Source organism: Salarias fasciatus, chromosome 19 (genome assembly GCF_902148845.1).
Source record: "Salarias fasciatus chromosome 19, fSalaFa1.1, whole genome shotgun sequence".
Lineage (NCBI taxonomy): Eukaryota > Metazoa > Chordata > Actinopteri > Blenniiformes > Blenniidae > Salarias > Salarias fasciatus.
Window position 1 is genome coordinate 6,150,889 of NC_043763.1, and position 23,895 is coordinate 6,174,783.

At 42.6% G+C, this 23,895-nt stretch overlaps 2 protein-coding genes across 4 annotated transcripts in view; both read right to left on the reverse strand.

Annotated features, from left to right (window-relative positions):
• Positions 1-11,315, reverse strand: part of LOC115406984 (pleckstrin homology domain-containing family G member 3-like) — a 35,214-nt gene extending 23,899 nt beyond the window's left edge. For all 3 annotated transcript variants that reach the window (XM_030117293.1, XM_030117291.1, XM_030117290.1), the window contains exons 1-2: positions 11,180-11,315; positions 4,657-4,724 (exon numbers count right to left, since the gene is read on the reverse strand). In XM_030117293.1, coding sequence (XP_029973153.1) covers positions 4,657-4,705 — 49 coding nt within the window. In that variant the 5' untranslated portion in view covers positions 4,706-4,724; positions 11,180-11,315. The remainder of the gene's footprint in view (positions 1-4,656; positions 4,725-11,179) is intronic.
• A 2,689-nt stretch (positions 11,316-14,004) lies between these two features.
• On the reverse strand, positions 14,005-23,504 carry spint1a (serine peptidase inhibitor, Kunitz type 1 a). Its single transcript, XM_030117589.1, has 11 exons — positions 23,436-23,504; positions 22,730-23,191; positions 21,055-21,212; positions 20,763-20,904; positions 18,172-18,339; positions 17,862-17,909; positions 16,948-17,079; positions 16,790-16,840; positions 16,497-16,667; positions 15,155-15,214; positions 14,005-15,043 (listed from the first exon to the last, which is right to left on the reverse strand). The coding sequence occupies exons 2-11, from the start codon at positions 23,148-23,150 to the stop codon at positions 14,862-14,864; spliced, it is 1,533 nt and encodes a 510-aa protein (XP_029973449.1). The 5' UTR covers positions 23,151-23,191; positions 23,436-23,504; the 3' UTR covers positions 14,005-14,861.
• Positions 23,505-23,895: the final 391 nt, after the last annotated feature.

The window sequence follows — 23,895 nt, forward strand, 5'->3', positions numbered from 1 at the left end:
GATAATTTCATCTCTGTAGCGTGTCTGGTTCCGTCTATAACCATAGTGTGCAAAGATCAGCCAAAACATTATGGCCTATGTGCTCCTTCCCTTTTATATCAGAAGTGGCTTTAACTTTGCAGCCGTTGGAGCTGATGTTGATCACTTTTTGACAAAAGGGATTTCTCTTTTAACCTTTACGTTCCTTTTTTTGATAAAAGCTTCACCTTAAAGCACTTTCAGGGTCTTTTAATCTTCATAAAGTAACTACTTTGTGATTGCCAGACTCCAAAAAGAGAGCTTTCACCTCCAACAATACAGCAAGTTACACGGTGAAAAAACTTGGATCCTAATTGGCTGATTAGTGTTTTCACTCCAAAGCAGGGAAAAAAAAACACCCGATCCACTCTCGAGGTCACTGCTAATCTGCCACCCCACCCTTCAGGGCCACGGCTACATAGTGTGCGACCTTGTTTCCTTCGGTGGATAAAAGGGGGAATCACGTTTTGCACAGTACGTCTTAATAAAGCCCTTCCGCCCCTCGAGATCCACTCGGAGCCTCCTTTTTTCCAGGAACCCCTTCTCCGCCCCGGGCAATCAGCCCCTCTCCCTGGGGCTGTTGGGAGACACGGAGGTTGAGCTCCTTGGGAAAGACTCCTCCCCACCTGGCAGCGGTGAATGGCCGCCCCTCGGGAGGGCATGAAAAGATGCCTCCGGGGATTAGGCATTAAGTCCTCACAGGCCATTATCAAACAGCGTGAGTCAGCGCACCGCTGGTCGGAGCCACGGCCTGGATTTATTTCCTCTTTCTCGATACAGGGAAGAATTTAGGTCATTTCAAGGTTTGTCTGCTTCAAAGCACTATTTTTTCTTTTAAACATTTCCATTGCATTTGCACCTGCCTTTGGCCTCACGTGGCGCTTTTAGGACTGAGTTAATAATTAATCCAAAGGTTGGCAAATAAAGCAAATCGGACAAGAGACGCTAAATACACACACACTCGAACTGAACCTGCATTCCTCACTGACAGTCAAGGTCAAAAAGCTGAACTGGGAGGTTTTTGGGGAATTTCAGTGTTTACAAGTGAAACCATTTCCGTTAAACGGTTTGCTTTTTCACTGAGTTTGAGAGATCAAGATTATTTTCTGAGCCTTAAAACGTTTCAGATGGACAGAGACAGCGGCGTGTTTCAGAAAAAAACAAAGCCGATTTCTCGAGGCACCAAAAGGACAAACTTCTCAAAAAGCTCATATTTAATCCTCTTCTCTGCTCTGTCGGGACTCTTAAAGGATCCAGCCGTGCCAGCTGACCTCAGTGCATAGGCATGTGATGATCCACTTAGGAAACTCCTCCATCAGCAAGCACCCCCGCCACACCCCTACTCCAAGAGCTTTTCAGGCACTCGCATATACGCTGGACCCCCGGATCTATTCAAAACTCCTGTTTCCTCTGGACAAAACACTTGTGGGCCCCGACGTGTGAGCCCATTGTAAACTTCTCCACCAGTCTGACAGTCCACAGCCAAACTGCTGTCCTGTTAGCGCCTGTCTGTAAAGTCCACACCGGCTGGAGGAAGGACAGCTGTGAGGAGTGTGGAGGCGAAAAGGTCACGATGGGACACTTCATTTACTTCACATCTGGCTGTTTATCGCGCACACACAGTCACGTACGGCTGGGATGTTGTCTCCCTTTGGGTTTAAGTAAAATAAAAAGAGAAAATGATTTTAAAAAAAAAAACTTATTTGTGTTTGTTTATATTACCAAACACAATAAGCATATGTTTTTCTCAAATTCGGTAAGCCACTAATTTGATGATTTAAACCGACTGACAATAACATGTCATTAAAATTATCACAACATTATCCTGGCTGAGCACCACGTCTGCCTCTGTGCAATGAGGATAATCATAATTAATGGGCAGAAAGCTGTGAGAAGTGTTTCAGATGAAGCTGATGTGGAGTTTTATGGATTCAAATGAGTTTTTAGAGAGGCCGTCTGGCAGGTCTGACCTAAACAGCGCCTGTCACTAATGTGGGTAATCCAGTGGAAGACGTCTGGAGGAGGAATGTGACTCTGAAGAGGTTGTAAAATCATTTACATTGAAAGAAATTCTTTTGTGCAGACGAGCAGGGTGTTGGAGTCCAACACTGAAATGAGATGCAGTGGATGCAGAGAGCCATAAATTCAAGGAGAACAGCAGCTCTTATGTAACACATTCATGTAAACGAGATGTCACTGGAGCTCAGGGAGGAACTTTTAAAACATAAACTGTAAACCGACCTTTTTAATTCTTGCTTAGAACATTCTAACATTATCTCCTCATATTCTGAAAATGTGTTTCTCCCCCATTTTATTTACAACTCAAATAATTTATTATCATTTGCCTCCTTAGCTTTTTATGTTTCCTCTGGTGATGATCATAGAATTGTAAATACTTCATTTATATGTTTCTGTATACTTTTAACTAAATCACAGCAATTTTAACTAGACTATTATTAACTAAAACGTAACGTCATTCACTGTTTTGAGTTCTTTATTTTTATAATTCAAAATAAGCTTAAATTTTCCATATAACAGTAAAACGCTTCAGTTTCAACAGATATGTTGTTTATTTTCTATTTGGGTAGAAAAAAAAAATCATTGCATTCCTTTTGTATCTACAAACCTTTTGAGAACCGGTTTTGCAGATGCATATATATGCTTGCAGCGGAACTTACTGTTTAAAAACTGTTATAACATAAAGATTACACAAGATCAAGTCCCCTCCTGTGAGGTGCCAGGGTCGGGTTTGACCTTGAGTGTTTTTTGACGGCGAGGTTGAATCCTGGAGTAAAAACTAACCAAGTCTGCTCTTCAAGTTACAGTGATTTGCTGTGGTGACCCCTGTAAAAAGAGAACACCAGATAGGACACTTTTACTGATGAACTTCAGTAAAATTGTGTCCGTACAGACTGTCACTGAGTGCACGGGTTCAAATCCCTGCAGGCCCACCTGAGTCAGCCTGTGATTGCTTCCACAGGCAATTAAGCAGAGAAATGGTTCCAGTCCAGGAGCTCCACTGTGAGACGCAGCCGCCCCTGCCATCATCTATCTATCTCCACAACCTCTATGCCCAGTGGTCTGGAAAAGCTGCAGAGAATGGAGATGATCCACCCGTCCCCCTCAGAACCCCTTTAGAGCTGTACATTCTGCACACGCAGCTACATTCCTGCAGGGGGTTAAGTAGGTCAAAGGAAACCCTCGTCTTTGAGAGAGCCGCTTCGTGCAGCCTCAGGTCTGTTTAATGCCTGGCTGAGCCACTGTCACTGCACCGAAGGCCAAGAAGTACATTTGCTTTTTAGCTTCAGCATTTAATTCTCATGCCGACCACAATCAGGCTCGATCTTGCTCCACAGAAGTGATGAAAGCTTTACTTGATGGAAATTATGACTGGTTTAATACAGGATGAAATGCTGCAGAACAAACAAGCAGTTGAAAAGAACATCTTCGTTGAACTTGGATCAGATATTTCCCTTTATGTTGATTTTTTTTTTTCAGAGGAGATATATTACCACCCAAAGCCCACTTGCAGTAAAAAGGTCAACACAGCTTCTCTTTCACCATTCAAAGGGATTGGAGTTGAAGGGTAACCACAGCCTCTTTACCTTGACCAGACAGGCCGCTTTCCTTCACCCGGTGCATTCCTCCTGTCCATTAACCAGCGCCTATCATCACCTCACACGGATCGCACATCACCAGCAGCCCCGCCCCTTAACAACCACCCATCCATCCTTCTAGCTGCAGCGAGAGACCTGCGTCAGTCACACTTTACCTCCAAGTGCTTCATAAACAAATCAGTCTGCAAAGTTTGCAGCTGCAAGTGGGTGTTCGGTCACTGCCAAGGTGATTTTCTCCCCAGACATCAGAGCTGAAAAATGAGCGGTAAGAACGTGGAGCTGGTGCAGAGTGGCCTTTTGAGTAAATAGAGACACAGATTTGCATGAGGGCGGCACACGCCTCCTCCAGCCAAAAACCGAAGCAAGGGGACGGACGCACGGGGGGGAAAAAGGAAAGCTTTGACACATTGGTATTCTTCAGCCAAAGTGGAAACTCTGCGCCAAATGTGTCCAGCGGAGAGGAGAGGAGGCGTCGGGGTGGCAGTGATGGGGGGGAGGGCAGGAGCAGGAGGGCAGATACAAAGAGGTCCCTGTGTCACTCCCGCTGCTCTGCCATTGAAGATAATGAACACTAAAATAATATGTAATTTGAGTGCCCCCCCCCAGCATACAAGGTCAGCACCGCTGGCGAGACCGGCCATCTTGGCTGTCGGTGATCCTGACACATTCTGGTTTGATGTGCGAGTGTGTCGGGGTGGGATGGGGGGGGTTTCAGCTGTACGAACCAGTGGGTTGGCCGAGCTCCACAGCCACACAAAGAGCCTCTCTGCCGGCCGGGAGAGTAGGAGTGAGCCTCAGCGCTCTCTCTCTCTCTCTTCCTTTCTGCTCTGCCTCGTCTCTACATTTCCTCTATTCCTCCATTTCTTTTCCACTCACCTCTGCTGCACTTCTCAGTTATGTTAACACACTGGTCCAAGCAACCAGATACTCCAGGAGGAATATGTTAAAACTCCACATCATAAAACTGTCCAGGAATGACCCCCCGCCATACATCATACCAAGATTAATCTGTGAATATTACCTTCCCCCATTGGGCCCTGGTCGAGAGCAGAATGGGACCCCTCTGGCATGGCACGCAGGCCTCTGGATCTGACAAAAGAAAACACAAAGGGGTCAAAGAGAAGCCTGGCATTTCATGTGAAGCCTTACAGTAAACACAGCGGGGAAAGATTAAACATTTCCAGTGAAGTGGACACTTATTAAAGAAAAGCATGCTTCCTTTCTTTTATTCTAAGCTATTCTTTTGTCAAACAGCTCATCTCTCCATTGAGGTCTTACATAAGAAGGAAGAATTCCTGCCATTCCCCAGCTCGCAGCTCTGCATCGGCTCATGCCAGCTGCGTGGTAATGCATAGTGAAGTCGGCGCTGGAGACCCGGGAGACGTTAGAGCCGCAATATAAATGGTGATACTTGAAACTGAAATGGCCATTTCAGTGATATATGCTGTTCAAATGGGTTTGAGGAAAACCACTGCAATCATAAGACATGCAGGGAAAAGAAAAATTATTTGCGCATCGCTTTGAAATGGATGAAGATGAGTGGATGATAACACAGAGGAACGACACACCTGGACTAAAACACAGGATTGTCTCATCGTGCTTAGTTTGAATTTATTCAGCGATTCATTCAGCGTCCAAACAACTCATTACCAGTGTAACCAGACGGTGAGATTACAGGTTAGCCCCGAGTGGCATGCATTTTTTCTAATCCCCTGAGCCGGGCAGCGGTGTTTCTTAACGATGAGTCGCGCTCCCTGCGCACTGCCAGTTTCTCACATCACTGCTCCCTCGTCTCCTTACAGCGCATGAGAACCGGTCGCTCTGTGATTCCTGGTGAGCCTCGAGCCTTTTAAACAGCGCATTCTCGGGCCCGTTAGATCAGAGGAGCAGGAATTCTTCGGGGATTAGGATGGGCATTGTTCCCCGGGCATCTGCTGGCCACTGTGCCGGGCTGACGGGGCCGGCCAGCCGAGGCCAAACCCAGCGCGCTGCCAAGAGCTTCGCCAATTAAGATGTGCAGGAATGCAAGGAGAGAAGTCATAGAGCTGGATCTGCACATTAAGATCGCTGCTTCACTGTAAGGCCCCTGCAACGGAGGGGAAAACAAGGTACAAGAGCAACCAGATAGAAAATAACTGAAATAGAAGTATTTTGGCTTACAGTATTTCAAAGATTACAGCGTGTAGCTCTAAATAAGACAAAAACACAAGTGTTAAAAAAGCACAAATGTCAAAACCAAATCAGCTTAGCCACATTGAGGAACCATGACCATCAAGCAATGTCCTCCACTGTTTCTCTGAAAGAACATTTAACGACCATACACTCTACTTTACTTCTACGGCAGAAGCATTAAATACAGAACCTCCGTCAATCAATCTGCTCTCTGCTAAATGACGGCTTCGCCTGAAGCTTTGCCAGGTGGGCTTTGCAGTAATTGTTGACGAGGGGTACAAGGAAGGGGGGCTGAGCAGGAGAAATGGCTCCAGGAACAGTTCCTTCCAGAATGCTAACCAGGTGTTGGACTCAAAGGGGTCTGGAAACCCTGAAGCCTTTAGCCTCTATATCTGCAACAAATGAGCTAGATTACACTAAAAATCCCAAATTTTCCCTGAAAACAACTGCTTTCTTTCTGACAACTGATAATGTTGATGATGTTTTGATTTTAGACAATTGCCAGCACACATTTACAGTGTACTCTGCCTTTATTACTGCAGAACAGTAGTGACAGTTTTCACTGGTTTTATCTTTAAGTGTAACGCAGACACTTGTTGAACCTTGAATACATACAGCATGTGACTGGAGTGAATCTAGCTAACAGAAATGTAACAAATGTGTAAAACTGAATTATGCTTAGTGTGTCCTCCACAGCTCTGCTACAGTATCGGCCTTTAAGTTCAAAGTCTTCTCTTTGACCAATTGATTCTGAAGTGGTGGGATACTCAGTTTGACCTACATGAGAATGACTGATGTTGACAGGTTGACTTTCAATTTGTCTCAGTGAACCAAGAAAATCCTCCGATAATCCCACCTAAAACGACCGCTGAGCACGCCTAAATCTGGCTAATGACCAGACCAAAACTATGCTAATCTGGCTTTGGCCATTGAGAGGCCAGACTTGGAAAAATGGGTTGAAACCTATAGGCACCGTCGGGCAGAACGTCTGGGTCTTATGTTTTCTAATGTCTTATCGAGAGCTAAAGGCAGACACAGAGGGACTGTTTTGGTGGGAGAAGTGAAAAATGTTTTATAATGCTTGGCCGGACATGGTGAAACTACGTCCACCACAATCTTTAAACATCCTAACCTAACTCAACAATCACAAGTCATTAACTTTCACCGTCCATTTTCTGACTTATGGCAACTCCAAATCTTTGTTTTTCTAGGGTGGTGGGGGCTATGACCAGATTTCAAATCCTTAAGAAAACACTACATACAGGCGAACATTCATGCCAAGCTGACCACCTGTGCTTGAACTAACTGCCATTTCACACAAATGGAGAGCATTTGGTTCCCACAGCTGATGACTGCATTACCCGCAGCGTGAACCTCCCGCACGGGAATTCTCAACTCGCCCCTTAATTGAAGACAGATGCAACAAGGGCCAATCTGATGGTTATTAAAAGAAAGACCTGCGATGGATCATTTCTTCAGACGGGCTGATAAACTTCCTTGTTGCCTGTAATCGACAGGCTTTACACTGATCCAGGCAGCGCAGGGCTGAATTCCTTCCTTTTAAACAAAACAAACAGATAATTACGGGGAGCAGATGCTGGCTGAGATGCGGCACTCACACAAACAAGGAGGAAATTTATATTGAGTCATCACCTCACAAAAGGTGAAGCTTTCTGGAGAAAGAAAATAATGCACAAACAAATGCAAATGTTTCACCATAAAGTCAGGGCTCGACATAACAAATGCATCCTCAGGGTGTGAAGACTATCCGAAGCATTTCTCACTGTTGGCAGTCAGTCACAGTTAGGTGAGGTTACTTCATCTGTACCCGCAGGTAATCTGGGATTTTAGTGAGTCACAAAACACGAGACAAGAACAAACTAGACAAAGTGACGACAGAACTCAAGTCTGAGAGAACGGGAGGACAAAAACCAAGAATAAAAGACAAAGATAAACTTTTTTTCTTTTTTTTAAGTCAAATAATAAGCTGCTGGCACAAGGCTACCTCTGAAACGTTGGGCCACTGTGAACCTGAGTCATGATAACAGAAGTGAAACCGGCAAATAAGTCTGCAAAGGAAATCAAACAGGAAAAACGATTTCACAACACGGGGGAGACGTGTCACTTTCACCACCTCTTCAGAAAAACACCCAGAAGCCTTACAGGTTTAATAGGTCTGCCTAATATTTAGCTTCTTGCTGATCAAAAGACTTTCTCTCTATGCAAATAACTGTGTCCAGTGAGAACAGATAAAAATGATGCAGACAACTAATGAGGCGCAGGTTGGCTTCAGCGTCTGAGTCCAAAAGGAGCTTAATCAGCCTTTTGTGCAATAATGAGAAAGAGAAAATTGGTTTGCTCTGTTGCTAAACAAGTTGATGAGTGGAGAAACTAAAAATAGTCCAGTGAATTCCTGCTGGAGACCTACCACATCACCGTGCACAAAGCGTGTGCCCCAGCAAGGCCCAAGAGAAATGTAGAAGTCTGACATACGTAAGCCACTCCGGGATATCTTTAGCGCGACACTGTGGCGCAAACTTCTTTAGGGTGGCATTAGGACGGATGTTTACGGTCAAAATAAAAAAAAAATAAATCCAACCTGGCAGTCTTTTTTAGAGACCAAGGTTCCAGCAGGCCCATTGAGACAGAGAGTCTTTATTATTTCAACATTGGTGCCATGTTTATCTTGCATGACCTCTCTCTTACCCTGTTGAAAATACTCCCTTTCTGCGAGTGCCCTCTTTCCCACATTACTCCTGCAGTTTGTCCCCTGACACGCAGGCTTTAGGAGACGAACAGCTTTTCATTCACAGGAGAAAACAATACGCCCCGATGGTGGCTCTCCATCTCAATCAAATTCACAACCTCTCTGAAGACGGCTCAAACCTTCCCACAGACTGACAACATACGAGCTTTTTATTACAGGCCACTGCATTTCTGAGCATGTTGTTTGGTTGTGGGTAAGAGCAATCCACATGGTGCAACACAGAGTCCAGCCAAAATAGCCCTTAATGGGATAATAATCATTTCCTACTGCAACCATATGAGAAGAAAAAAAAACTGCAATTTTCAGCTCCACACAAGTGACTTTAAACTATTCAACGCATACCTGGCAAAGGAGGATGGTACGTGCCATCTGAACGAGGAAAGGACAAGCGAAGACTCCCAATTCTTTAAAACCATGAACGGCAGACAAGCAGAGGGCAAACAGTCCCCCATAACGTCTGGCGGTGTTCTGAGGGCAGAGGACCAGGGCCGCCGGATAAAATTAGATGACAAGTCTTCAAACTGACTTAAAGGTACATGACACCCCATCTGCTGGCAAAAAGCTCCCTCGTGGCTTCACCGGGACTTGTCCTTATAGCATCGATAAAAAAACTTGGAGTCAGTTGTCCCCTGGGTGTCTGGAATGTAAAATCACTCATTCTCAGCTTTCAAACAATCACAATGCTGTTAGGACCCATTTAAAGCTAACCTTTAACTCTTAACAGTGTAATCCTAGACGTGACTTGTAAAAAGTGGGACTTAAAAAGGTCTCGTGAGATCCAGGTAGGGTGCAATTTTCTGGGGGGGGATGGAGGGGGATCCATCCACCAGGGTGGGCTCAAAACTATTTTAGATTCACCAAATACCCTCAAAGCAAGATGTGGGACTGCAACAGGAAACTGGAAGGAAACCATGCAAACTCCGTATGGAAAGACCCATCAAGTTCAGACTGAAACAGAAGATATTTCCAAAAGCCAGACGAATTAATCCCACCATGCAGTCTAAAAAAACTTTTCAAAAAGACAGCATTTTATAACTGAAGAAAAGAAAAAGGAGTCATGCTATCATGATCACACACGCAGCGTGTGTAAATCACAGCAAATATTTGACGCTTGACTTGGTGAGGAATTTCACACTTCACGATTTTATTGTTGACAAATGTTGGATTCCTTCAGTATTATTGGAGGCATGCAGGAGGCTTTGACAATGAAAGTGGAGGTCAGATCTTTAAATGTAGGCCTGTAACACTCTGGTCTTAGTGGTTATTCTGCCATTTCAATTCTTATTTGTTATACTTACAATACATCCAGTTAAAAAAAAAATCAACTTTACTTGTCAGACTTAACTTACGCACTTTTAGAATGTATAATTTTCAAAAGAAAAAAAATTAATAACTAATAAGCAGCTTTGACATTCATCCAAACACTGCACAATTTGATAAAAGTCTAGAAGCAAACTCTCCACAATAGAAGTGACTTACAAAAAAATGAATGCTCTGCATAAATGAAAACTACTGGACTTTTCAGCTCTTGTAATTTTATCACAGCTGCAGCATACCAAGGCTCTGAAAGAGGGAATTAAGAGCCAACTCTGAGATCCAAGACACACTCGGGCAGTTTCCTGTCTGGACCACCTATAAGGCAGTCCTGTTCATCGGTCTGAGGAAACATTTATCTGCAATGAAGCTGAGCCCGTATTGTCTGAAAGGTCAAGTGAGGTCAAAGAAGCAGAAGATAGAACTTTTCAGTGGTAATTGATTGATTTTTGTCCCATTCTTCTAAAACAGCTGGTGGTGGAGAGTTATTGACCTATGAGCAGAATGCACTTAAAACCACACTGCGTCCCACTGGGGTGCTCATTAGAAAAAAAACAATTAGGGTTTTCCAGGAGGGGAGAGGAGCAGGCATGTGCACCAGGAAGAGTGAGGGAGGAATAGGATGCAGGGAAAGAGGAAATGGGAAAATTATTCTACTGCAGGGTAAAGTTTAGTTTTTTCCCCTCACAAGACAAGTCTGACATCAGTGCTGAAGTGGAAAATCTCACTGCCTTAAAAAAAAAAAAAAAAAAAAAAAAAAAAAAAAAAAGAGGGAGGGAAACAGGCTGGAGCAGCTGACCAAAGTTCATTCAACTGAGAGTGTTTTGCTTCAAAGACAAACAGAGCTTATCTGACTGAAACTCGTGCGCCCTGCAGGTCTTACAGCCGCAAGGCAGGGAAATCAAACCAAGCAGAAATGCATCCAATATCAGTTATGCAATGCATACATCTGTGAAGTTAAAGGCGGAGAGGCTCGTCTTTAGGAATGCGCTGAAGGCTTCCACACGAGAAGAAAACAATAAAGTGATTCCTGAGGAAAAACAAGCACATGCGCGCACGTTTTTACCATTTGGGTATTTTGTTGCGCGCTGGGTGCCGCGAGCTGATGAAAACAACGAGTACTTGTAAAAAGAAACACTTTACAAAAGTAATCCAGAACACTGGATGAGGGTGACATAAAATACCAGATTAAGTAACAGCCCAACAAAAACACACACACTCAAAACATCCCAAAGGAATGGACACATTTTAGCCGGGATTGCGCAAAGTTGTCAAAAGTCGACCTACGTACCGGATTCGCCAATTTCTTTCCTTCAAGCGACTGTCGCCTCCAGGGAAACTTTGTTTTCTCTGTCTCTCTTTAAGTGGTTCTTCTTGGCGAGAAAGTCGAGGTTACTCCGTCAGTTTGCTCCTCTCACATGTTTCAGACACGTCCAGTCGCGAGACATCAACTCGATCTGAGTCCACGAGCCGCCGCATCTCTGCAAGGACTGCTGCTGCGTTCAGGGTCGCTCGGAAAAAAACTCACACTGCGAGGTGACGCCGAACGTCACAGGCATGTAAACAAAAAAACATGTAAACATAAAAATCGACTCGGTTTGCTCAGATTAGGTACTTCTGCCCACAAATTCGATTTCTAAATTCATTATTAACATCGATACCCGAATTGCTCCAAAATGCTCTTCCTTCATTATTCTTCACTTTTATTTAAAAAGAAAAATACTAAAATACTACAAATACAAATCTACACTAAACTTTCATGCTTTTTTTTTTAATAAAAATCCAAAACTAGAGGGGAAACGCATAAATCAAAATAACTAAAGAAACATCACTTGTCGAAGAGTTTAACTTTACATAGAGACTTGAATGCATCACAGGAGGACTTGTTTGTGACAGGCTTCAGTTTCAGAGGTGTTCCCACATCCTCACATCTGGACTGCAACATGTGGACATTTGTTTTATGTTTATATGAGATGTGCAGGGCTGTCAGGGTTGCTTCGATGCTATTTTTTAAAAATGTTTTATGAATATGCATGAAATCTGAACGTAAACCCAGTGAAAGACATAAATTATAGCCATGCCAATTACATTTATGAGGGTCAGGGCTGTGGAATGGGGGGCTCACAAAAGACAGCTTCAGTGAATCAATTGAGTGGCGGCTAATTTATGTGGGGTGCTTTTTGGCTTTGTGCGACCCCCTCTCAGCCTTCCTCCTAGAGATAGCTTCAAGATTCCCATTAGGACGAAGACAACAATATGCTGCACGACGTTTTCTGAGGATGAGAGGTGAAAAAGCAGCTTTCATTGGTTTGGCAAAGCAGTTAAGGGGGAAATGGTAGATTTGGAACATTGTTGATCAATTGCTCAAACCCCCCAGTAAGAGAGATAACAAGGTACAGCATTTCTAAAATGAAGACAGCTGTAGTAAATTGATTTTCAACAACCATGTTAAACGCTGCAGGGTCATCATGTTTATTAGGAATGACTTGAGTCATTCCAGTTTATTTAAAACACTTACAATGGGTTCATGGGTAAACCATAAAAATATAGTAATTGGATCAGGATTGAGCTAGTCCCTTTAATAACTATGACAGAATCATCCTTAATGCAAGTTTGCATTAATGTCCATGGTTTCACAGTGATGGTGTGAAAGCAGCCTAAATGCAGAGGAGGAAACAGAGGATTGTACACAATTAAGGGAAATTAGAGTAGTACTGTAGTTTTTGCCATCAAGTGGCTCACTACTGCCATCCTGTGCAAAGAAGGCACATTACTTAAACTTACAAACTGGTTGAAACGTAAAAGTTGATCAGGATTGAATCCCTTTCTCAACAATTCTCCTTTGGATCAATGTCTTTGATCAAACTTGTGTAAGGGAGACTGTTATACATGGTTCTGTTCTGCATTTTATACCTTACAGAGGGTAGTAAAATTTGTCATTTGTGAATTATTGATATTTCAAATGAACAAGTTTCTTTACAACTTTACAAAAAAAAAAAATAGATCCAAAACTGTTTCATTAACATATAACGTGGGACCGGTTCTGTTTTAAGTGGGTGCGACATATGCATGCAGCGTACTGAGTAAATACAGAAGTAATTTACATGAGCGAAATGCCAGCAGATACAAGGTAGAAATTGAACAGCTGATAGACCACTACTGCCACCTGCTGGTCAATGTGCTGAACATCACCACAGAACTGAAGTTTAGAATTCTTTTGAGTATAAAGTTCGCAGGATAGTTTGACGCAATGCATTCATATTTACTGTACAGTAATTAAGCGTTTGCAACATATTTATTGTGTTGTATGCATGTGAATGTACTCTCACATCTCCTGTGGAGTTAGTGTCTTCTCGATTGTGCATAAACAAATGTTTTCTTTTTTTTTTTTTTTATTCCAAGTCATCATTTTGAGCTGACACGATGGCCAAACTACCATAGAGTCGTAATGTGAGTGTTTCCTTTTTTTTTTTTTTTTTTTTTTCAATAAATATATGAACTGTTCTGTTGTCCAGGGTACCCTGCCTCCACCCATACACTGCCGTGGCTCTACCTTCAACATAAAATAGGAAACAGCATCATGCAGGATGGCTGGTGGAACTATTCGTTGCACATAAACCAAAGTTGAAACGTGACATTCCTGAAACAGACCCTAGAGTCAAACACAACCTGTTCTTATGTTTTATAGCCAAATGTACAGCAGTAAAAGAAGGGCCTTGTGTTCAAAGAAAATCCACAAGAAAGTAAAATAGAAAACAACACGTGGGACTGGTTTCCCTATTTTGAATATAACAGATGTGTTTCCACAGAATCAGCAGTGTGGTGTGACATATTTGGGTACATTTCCTGGTTAGACATAAGTCAAAGCCAACCAAGGTAAGACAACTTTTAAATAAGATACGCAATCTTGATACAACAAAAACTAGATCTTGCTAAAGAAAACCCATCAATATCCCAAACTGCACTGAACAAGCAATTTTTGCAACATACACTGAAGAAGACAGCGCTGGCTGCTGTGAAATATTTGACTTGTGGCATCAACATGTGGAGGAATCACATTTCAAACATGTTGACACAAGATCAGATCGTCGAAAGACAAACACCCCAGAATGAAAGTGGGAGCATTTTTTATTTAATATCAACACGTCACATCCTGATACTGCGAAGGCTAATGAAACCTATATCATCACGGAAACATTTCATACGTTTAAAATGTTGAATATTCAACAGCAACAGTCATTCAAAAAGGTGTGAATAAGTATCTTTTATCTATGCACATATATCACTTTTAATAAAAAAAAAATCACCTATAAAATAATCTTCAAGTAGAATATTACTTTCTGAAATTCTAAGATTATGTACAACATGATGTAATGTTTGTGCCATCAAGTGGAGTTTGTAACAATATTGGGTAAAAAAAAAAAAAGTAAAAGGTAAAAACTGAAGGAGAGAGGAGGTTAGCATGGTGGGCCATCAGGGTGTTGTCATAACGTATCTACAAAATCTTTCAGAAATCAGTTGCAAGAAGGAGGACAATAATTAAAAACAGCTTTTTCCAAAACTGTGTGTTCACTCACATTTGTAAAATCTAAAACTAGCAGGAAGTTTTAACAGGGTCACTGTGTTGAGACGACCTCCACACGAACAAATCCTTCCCTTTTAACCTGAGTATACACTGAAGCCAACACGGTCTCAACAGGCCCACTGTATATTTATATATAATTAAAAGAAGCTTAAATTCAAATTAGACATCACATTTTATCGTTGAAGACATTTCCGTCTTCTGTGTACACCGCCCTTAAAAAACACATCCGTCTACACACAATGATACAAAGAGAGCTCCGTCAGGATCAAACGTCGTCAGCAGACTTCGTTTCTTCTCTGGTCAGTCTGGGCTTAATCGGGGCGCCGTGCAGCTGGAGCGACGCTGCAGGATGGTTCAGGGACAGTTCAGGGACTCGGGGCCGGGCCGGTCAGATGGGCTTGGTGGTGCTGTTGTAGACCAGATAATCTCTGTCGGCGGTCATCACGGGGGCGGTGGAAACGGGCACGCGGTGGTGCTGTGTGGACTTCTTCCCTTTCATGAAGCAGTAGATCAGCAGACCCAGGAGGATCAGGATGGCCAGGCCCAGGACGGCGGCGACCGCAATGATGCCTGGAAGATCAATCACAACGGGATGCGAAAACAGAAAGACGAAAGGAGTTCAGCTTTCACGAATAAAACAGGAAGACTCGAGGGAAATCAAAATAGATGTGTTTTATATACCTGTCTGGCTTTCTGACTCCCTGCGTTCAAACTCCTCTCTTCTCGCAAAGACGTCCTTTTCTGAAATGAAGAGAAAGACGTGTTAAAATAACATGGCAGCCCGCAGGGCTTGTTCTCAAAATACAGTCGGTGCAAACATTTACACTGATTTGAAAATGTGAATCACTAGCAGCAAGTGTGATTTAGACCAAAACTACAAACTTGTTTATTCCTTGGTCCAATGAAGGAAATGACGGATTAAACAGCGAAGGCTGGAACTCTTTGTGAAAACCAACCATCAAAACTGGTAGATATTAAACAGGATTTCACTGAGTCACTCATTTCACCTACAAATCCACAACACTGGCCTTAAATTAATCTGTCATTTTGCACCTTTAATGGAACACATTACTTCACAGGCATTTTTTTATTTTGCACAGCACCAGTGAATGAGTGCCAAACTTTCACCCCGTTGTGATTTAAGCAGATTTACAGTCACGAGACAAGTCTTTTTTTTTTTTTTTTTTTGCTGCTTAAGGCCTGTAAATGTCAAATATTTAAATATTTACACATCCGGCAAACACAGCACAAGGTCAGGGAAGCATTTATAGAGGAGCATCATGTTTTTTTAGAAGCAGATCACATGAAATTTTCTCAACTATTGCTGAAAACTAGGTACTCTTTCTGCCTTGGCATTGGAGCTTTATTCACGCATTCAGCCTAAAGACACATGCACGCTTGCCAGGTTTGGAATGACTAGAACTAAAACAAGTCTGATGTGATCTTGTGTGATCCGTTAGCGTGAACTATTGAGGGAACCCACTCAAATTAAGAACACACACACCATCATTTTTCAAAAAAAACAAAACAAAAAAAAAAAAAAACTAGTGTGGATTAACTCAAGTTTCACTGAAGTCTTCAAGTAGCAAAGACCACAGTGCTTAATATACGGTATCTGATTTTTTTTCTCACGAAGCCCTATAATGTCAACAGTACTATTGTAAATGAGGAAACTGAACTTCCTGAAAGCCGAGTGATTCACATTTGCATTTTAACCTGACCACAGATTTTTGTTTGGCATGCCAACGTTTCCTCCTGATCAGCAGACTGCAAGTAACGGCTGATAGAAATGAACCATCACAAATCACTTCATAATGAAATCCCACAAAACAACATGCGAGTGGCCTGACTCGGGCTCAGTCGGTAGATTGGATCATCTCCAGGTGAAGCGTTTAACAACCTCAAATTTCTCTTAAAAATCCAACTTTATTGTATGTGATTTGCACGCAAAAGTGTTAAAGTAACCTGAGATATGAGGTTTCTTTAAAAAAAATACCAAAACTCTGGCATGCATAGAACTCACCTGTGACGCCACGACAAACTCTCATACAGGAATTTTGGTTTTCGAATCGATTCTCATTCCCCTGGCAGCCGCCGTAGTTGAAGCGCATGCAGGTCTGCTCGACCGGGTTGTAATACCACTTGGTTTGACTGTCCCTGCAGTTCCCTGTGTCGGGAACCTCGGTGCAGCGCACTGCCAAACACAAGCAGGTCAGGTCAGAAAGCAGAAAAAAAAAACAAAAAAAAAAACTAAGCACCGAGTGTGGGCTGGATTGATCATTAAAAAAAAAAAAGCAGAAAATGAAAGAAAGTCACCTTTCTGTTCATCCACTGGAATCTGCAGCAGGAGGCGAAACTTGTCGTTCACTGACAAACAAAAAGTTCACGTTAGCTTTCAGAGCAACGATCAATAAACGCGGCACTTTCATAAAACTTTAGCATGTCGAAGCTTAAGTTGCACATTCGCTGCTCACAGTCTTGGCATTTCTCTTCATCCGAGCCGTCGCTGCACTGCGGGGTGGAGTCACACTCCAGGCCGGGATCCAGGCAGCAGCCATTACTGCAGGTGAACTGATCGGCCGTGCACGGGGCGCCGCACTTCTCTCCTGCAAACCCACACGAAACCCGTCACTCACGCTGCACCTCAGAATGTGACTAGTTTTGACATTGAAGAGATGTTTTGTTTTATAGTTTAATAAAGGGTCACAGAATTATCTGATGTTAGCACATCTCTGTAAGGTACACGTGATGACTAAAACCGAGTGAGTCACATGATTAGACAAGGAATTGTTTTCATTTTATTGCTATACAATAGTCTAAAGATATGCAATCAATCAGTACTTCTGTCCTACTTTAAGTATCTGGCAGTTTTCCAGTAATATTATGCATTTCTGATGTTACCAAGAAGGTCATGTGACAAATGGTTAAAGGTCAACGTGACCAGTATAAAGACATAAAACCTTGTTTCTGGTCTCTAGGAGTTTAAAAATAATCTATATATCATAAACTGGTGTTATGGTTATGAGAAGTGCACATGTCGATCTGTGTGAGCAGCTACAAGATCATTATAAAAAGGTTAAACAATAATCATACATATTTTAATTTGGACCAAAACAACTGATTAGTGCTAGATTTGATTAATGTGAAAAGCAGGGGTGGTGAAATGTCCTGTAATCTGGCTGGTCCATCAGAGACATCGATATAAAACTGGATTCTGCAGAGTGTGTGGGACCACGTGGCACAAGACGAGTCACATGCAGTCTCTCCACAAAGAGGAACAAGTAACAAAACTAACCAAAGCAGAACGGAGAAAACTTTTTACATGTCAACATTTCAATTTTACTTAGTAGTATGGAAATAAACCCCAGACACTTTTGGCAGCTGTTACCTTGCTCATGGGGGATCGGCAGGCCTCGGCCCGATTTCTCAGGTTTTTCTGAAAGGAGAACAACCAAGAAGAAGAAGCACACAGTCATTAAATCAATCAATTAGTTCAAAAGTCACGTAACTGAGACGTGAGTGGCTTTCAGGTTTTCTCTCAGTAAAAATGCGAGTAATATTTTCAACCTGCTGCTAAACTAATCAATGAATGGTCGGATAAACACGTCCACACACCCACGTTGAAAGCCTTTTCTTTTTTTAATTGATTTTTAAGGAGCAACAACATACTGAACAGAAGAGACGCAGTGCAGACGTACCGGAGCCAGAGCAGGCGTTGTCGCACTCGTCCTTGGTCAGATAGTTGTTGAGGTTCTCTTTGCAGCCTCCAAACATGAACTCCTCGCACTTCTCCGAGGCGCCGTTGTAATGCCAGCGAGGGAACGAGCCGCGGCACGGCCCGATCTTCTTCGGAGCCATGCAGTGGTCTGGCAGGACACAGACAGGGTTTTAAATGATTATTTTAACATCAATACTGTGTGTTCATCTTGAAATCAGTACAAAACAGACAAGAACATGTTATTCTACTGCTTTTAAAGAATTTCTGAACTTTGTGTCTGAATAATTTTAAGCTTCAACAAGGCACTATTCTTGTCTGTTTTTTATGAATTAGAAAATAACTACTTCTTGAATTGAATCTACTTAAACAATAAGCTCATAATGAAATGAAGTATCTCTCGCCGACCCTCTTCCCAATCCCCTATTTTCCAAAAGCATGCGAGTGAAACCCGCACTAGCAGACCAAAGCCTTGACATTAAAAACGTTCAGGAGTTTACAAGGTTTGCTTTAAGCTGTAGAAAAAGGGTGTCCAAATGTTTTTCCAACAGACAAACACATGAGCAGCAGGGTCAATGAATCAAGCTGCAGTAGAACTCTGAAATGTATATATGCTCGCTCGCTATCCTGTAACAATATGATTCTGCTTTCTTCAGTAAATTTGCAGTATTTTTCTTGGATTAGCCTCATTTTTGCTGGGAAACTAACCCAGAGTCATCAGGGCATGTTGGAAAAATAGTGATCCTCACACACAACATGGAGATTGTTGTCAAAGAGTCCTTTGTATTATTAGAATTATTATTATTTTAAAGTGTAACTTTAATTAGAGGCCTCTGAGCAAAGAAACCATCAGGATCTCTTCCATTTCAGAGACCTCATGCTGGGACCCTCTGGTCTGGTGGCGAAATGGGTGAACGGACAAAAGCACTTGAGGTGATTTTCTCTCAACGTTTACTCATGTTCCTCAAGCCTTTTGTGTTTGTGTCTTGCTCAGATAATCATGTCTGAAACAGTTTCCTCCACAGCAATACATGCGACACAGATATAGGCTGAGGTTGATGATACACTCAAAAAAAAAAAAAAAAGAAAAACAAAACACTGGAACTATATGAAGCACAGCTAGAGTTATGAATCTCTACAAGGAACTAAACTGCACTTGAATTATTAAGTTGTCACGTTTTCCTCACAGCGTTGATGAATGACTGAGGCTGTTACGAGAGTCATTCATTGCTCAGGTGTGAACGTGTGAATGTGTCGGCACTGCTGGCATTTGGAGTCACCGCCATGATCGCGCACGACGGGAAAATCTCCTTCACACTCTCCGGGACTCGACCTGTTAATGAGTTAATGGCTAACTGAAGTGCTCGGGGGTTGAAAGTGTTTTGTTGTCCTCCGGTCAACACTGATCACTACGGAATGACAAAAACTCCGACACTTCCTGTCACAATCAATCCAGACCGCAGCGAGCGACTGAGGCTTTTGTGTTTGCGTAACTCAGACTGAAACTAGACCGACAGGTTCTGTTGAGTCAGGGGCGGAGAGATGGTATCGGGGGAGCAGTGAAAACCACAGGAGCAGCGGCGTTCGGCTGTTTCCCTGAACACAGAGGGCATCACTGAGGTGATGGAAACATAAACGACCTGAACAATACGACTGTTCGCTAACCAACCGCTGATTCCTCACATTTCATTTCGTTTTGGCCACTTTACTGGAGCATTCTCATGACGTCACCCTTCGTGTTTCTGCCATCACACCATCTCGTCACGCAGACAGCAGGCATCAGAGCTGCCAGGACACGTCTGATCACAGCGAACCACGGGGAGGTTTATGATTACGACAAATGCTAATTCTACGCCACAGCAGTTCCTCTAAATCAAAGACATCCTGTATTTTTAATCACATTCAATGACGTAAAGAGGGTGAAGTCTCCAAAGCCCACAGGTTCGTCTGTACAGTTTATCTCAAATGTATCATACTTAGGTAGAAAACTTTTATTTAATTCTAAACTAAAAGATCAAGTTTGGTCCCTCTGACTGATAAGAAATGTGCTTTCACGCAAAGATGTTTTACACATTTACCAGCCTTTCACGTCAAGGAAATTCTGCCTTTGCAAAAAAAAAAAAAAAAAAAAAAAAAAAAAAAATCTCCTATTTTATGATGATATTTGAGTGTTTTAACATTTTGTTATTCTCCACTCCTAATATTTCAAAGATTAAAAAATAAATAAATAAATAATCACAACGATGTCGAAAAACATGACTCAAAGGCATCTTCCCAGCTTCCTTTTGTCTCAACAGAAAACACAAAGCAGGCGACTCTGGGCTGGTTCAAAAGGAAATGTCAACCTAAACAGTACAGTGGAAACATGACTCATTTTGACAGAAACTCGACCTGCTGCCATTCAGATTTCCTTCTCAGACTTCTGAGGAAAAGTATATCATAAACAGCAGACAGTGATATCAGATTTACAGCCTGTGATCCGGACCGGCAGGACGACCTGCTTTCGTTTCACCTGAACGTTAAAGTGAGGGCTGAAAATCACAGCACGCGCCCCTCGGATGGGGGAAGACTCACGTTCAGACTGCTCGGGAGTGAGGACCAGCACTTTAACCTGGGCTGAGTCCGACTGGCCGCTGGAGTCGGTGACCGTCAGCTGGAACTGGTAGACCCCAGACGTCAGATTGTGAACTATAATCTGGTCGTCATATGTGGTTTTCTGCAAGACAAGGGAAGGAAACGTCGCGTGTTGGAGGGCAAGGTGGATTTGGAAATAAGAGGGTCTTGCGTGTTTTCAGAACAGCATCAGCGGATGCATCCGCCCCGACGCTACCCAGAGGCTCTCACAACCGGCGGCCACATTCCTCACCTCAATTACAGCGTAGGGATAGTCGGTGAGCATCTGCCACTGGTAGGAGGTGATCTCCTGGTCATCTTTGCTCTGAACGCCATTCAGAGTGAAAGTCTCCTGCGGCTGGACCACCCGGTCCGGGCCGCCGTTGGCCACTGGCGGACGGTCAGATTCAGCTGGAGGGAACAAACGGCAAAGAGCTTCAGTCACATGCGCTGAATCTACGTCATCTTGAGCATGGACGGGCGCAAAAAACAAAACAAAAAAAAGACAAAACATGAAGAAACTGAAACCTTAACTATTAGGAAGCACGACTCCCTGACATGTGCGAACACGCAGGAATGGAAGGTTTAAGCCACTAAGCTCCAGTCTCACACATCCAGCTGACAAACTGTGTTCAGACAAATGCCATTAAAGCCAGCGAGTGAAATTATTTAAGCTCTGAGGGAGATTATTGTTTTGAATGAGTGAATTCAACACGTCTGACAGGTGATTCTCCTGAAAGTCTATTATTTCTTAATACCAAGCATCTGGTTTGGACAAATCGAAACCAAACGATGGAATGTTTCCATTTGTTTTGAATAACAGTGATAGTAACTTCGGCAGACTTGCCTCCTTTGTATTAGATTTTATTCATACTTTAGCACTATATAAACCATGTCATTTAAATTGTTGCTTTTTAAATATTTAAACCTTTTGAAATGTATTTTATCTCAACCACAAAAAAATACCATTTCATATTTACATTTGTTTACACAACAAACATCTTTTACTCATACGTGAGAAGCATCGGAACAATAGTTGATCGTGACTGTATATTTTGAGTAATCTTTTCACCTCTGGTTTCAGATTAGGCAATGTTGTGGGAAGTTTAGATTTTTGTTGTGAGTAAATTACTTGTGGAAAAAAAAGTGTGATATAAAACTACATCCAAAACAGAAATAAACAGGAGTGTAAAGAGCACTGACAGGTGATACCTGAGCACAACCACAAGTAAAACTAAAGTTGAAAACATATTCAAAGTTAACTCATTTGTCTTCTTTACATTGAAACAAGACCAGATTAAACTTTTGAATAAGTATTTTGGTGGTGGAGAGTAACCATATTATTCAGTAAGGAGATGAATCAAAGTACTTAAAACGTGTTTTTAGACAATTACTGTCAAGAGTTCAAATTTAACTTCCTAAATCCCCTCAGAAGATTAGTTAGAGCTTTATCAAAAGAGGTCAGTTAATTCATTTAACCTGTATAAATGGTGCTGAAAGCAGATTTTCCAGAAAGCATTATTAAAATGACAGATGGCAGCATTTAGTTTTGTAAACAAGTGTAGATATAAACTGTGAATTTTCTCTGTTAAAATAACAACATTATTGGCCATAAAGTTGTAAAACAAAAGCTTTATGTCTGTAGCTTTCAAAAACACCATGGGAATGGAATGCCTATCTCTAATCCCTGATCAGAGGATGCTTTAACATTTCCATTTTATGCAACTTCATGCTTTCATTGCATAATGATGAAGTTTGAACTACTTTAAGTGAAGTGCGGGTATACTTATCTTTATGAACAAGTCAAACTTTATCTAAAACACTGTCTGATCACAGCGAAGTGACTTGTATTTCCATTGCACAAGTCTGTCAAACTGAAGAAGATGAACAGCTGGTTTGGGGGGGGGGGGGGGGGGGGGGGGTCTTACGTTTGGGGTCTTCCACGTCCAGGTAGAAGTCGTACACCGAATCCAGCATGTAGTTCAGGTATCCTTTCTTCCTGACGAAGCGGCAGGCCGGCTTCTGCTTGTACAGGCAGTTGAAGAGAAAGCAGGAGCGGATCGAGCCTTCCTCTGCGCCCCTCTCCATGAAGGCGACGTTGCACTTCTGGTCCTTGCAGCACGCGCCTATGCAGTCTCTGTAGCGCTCCAGCCGTGGCGACGACAGGAAGGTGGCCCCGTCCTTCACGGACTCGTCCGCGTCCAGCACAAAGTCCTCCCTGCCCGGCCTGAAGCGGGCCATGCAGTCCTCCGGGGACTCCTGAGCCTGGATGGAGCCCAGCAGGAGCAGGAGCGCGAGCTGGAGCTGGAGCGCACACGCGCCATGGCGCACGCTTATCAATACGCGCATTATAGAATTTTAAAAAAAGAGATAAAATCCACACAAGTGACCTGGAATCACAGGGAAGTCAGTAGAATAAATAAATAAATAAATAAAATACTAATTCCTGCCGTGAAAAGAAAACTTGTTGAAAGGTTCAGGCCGCAAAACAGAAGACAGCGTCTGTCCTCAACAAGCAACGCTCATTAAAGCGAGTTCAAACGAGCGAGCGACTTCCTTCAAATCCACTCCGACGCTTTTCAACAACCTCCGCGGACACTGGCCTGCTTCTGAAACTCCGCAGCGAAGATTTACCTGCTTGAAGTCAGACAAAAACCGGAGCAGTCGACGACATTAGCCAGGTGAGTCACCTGAGAGAGATACAGGAAGTGAAATTCCACTCCTGACACGCCACTCCCTTCTGTTATTCCCAGAGCACACACACACACACACACACACACACACACACGCACACACACACACACACACACACACACACAGGTCAATGTGCGTTATTTCCTTCCTGGTATGAAGATAAAAAGAGTGAGATTCTGTTTTTATTGTGGTATTTTTGCAGGTATCATAAGAAGAAGTTGCACAGTTACATCTATTTGAGCACTTCTGACTTGTAGTAAAATTTCACACACAGATGTTAGATAGTTGATATATTATTAAAGAATATATTGTCACTCAACAAAATCATTGTATTTTTCAATAACTGTTAGAGAAGCAGTGGAACTAATTAGCTTTTACATTACTCTCCAGATATGTATAC

What these genes read in the sequence shown, in the direction of transcription:
- spint1a (XM_030117589.1), bottom strand. Translation starts at nt 23,150, where the DNA reads ATGCGCGTATTGATAAGCGTGCGCCATGGCGCGTGTGCGCTCCAGCTC. An exon ending in GGACGTGGAAGACCCCAAAC is followed by an intron (nt 21,213 to 22,729) that starts GTAAGACCCCCC and finishes TGTTCCCTCCAG; the next exon opens with CTGAATCTGACCGTCCGCCA. An exon ending in GCCGATCCCCCATGAGCAAG is followed by an intron (nt 17,080 to 17,861) that starts GTAACAGCTGCC and finishes GTGGGTTTGCAG; the next exon opens with GAGAGAAGTGCGGCGCCCCG.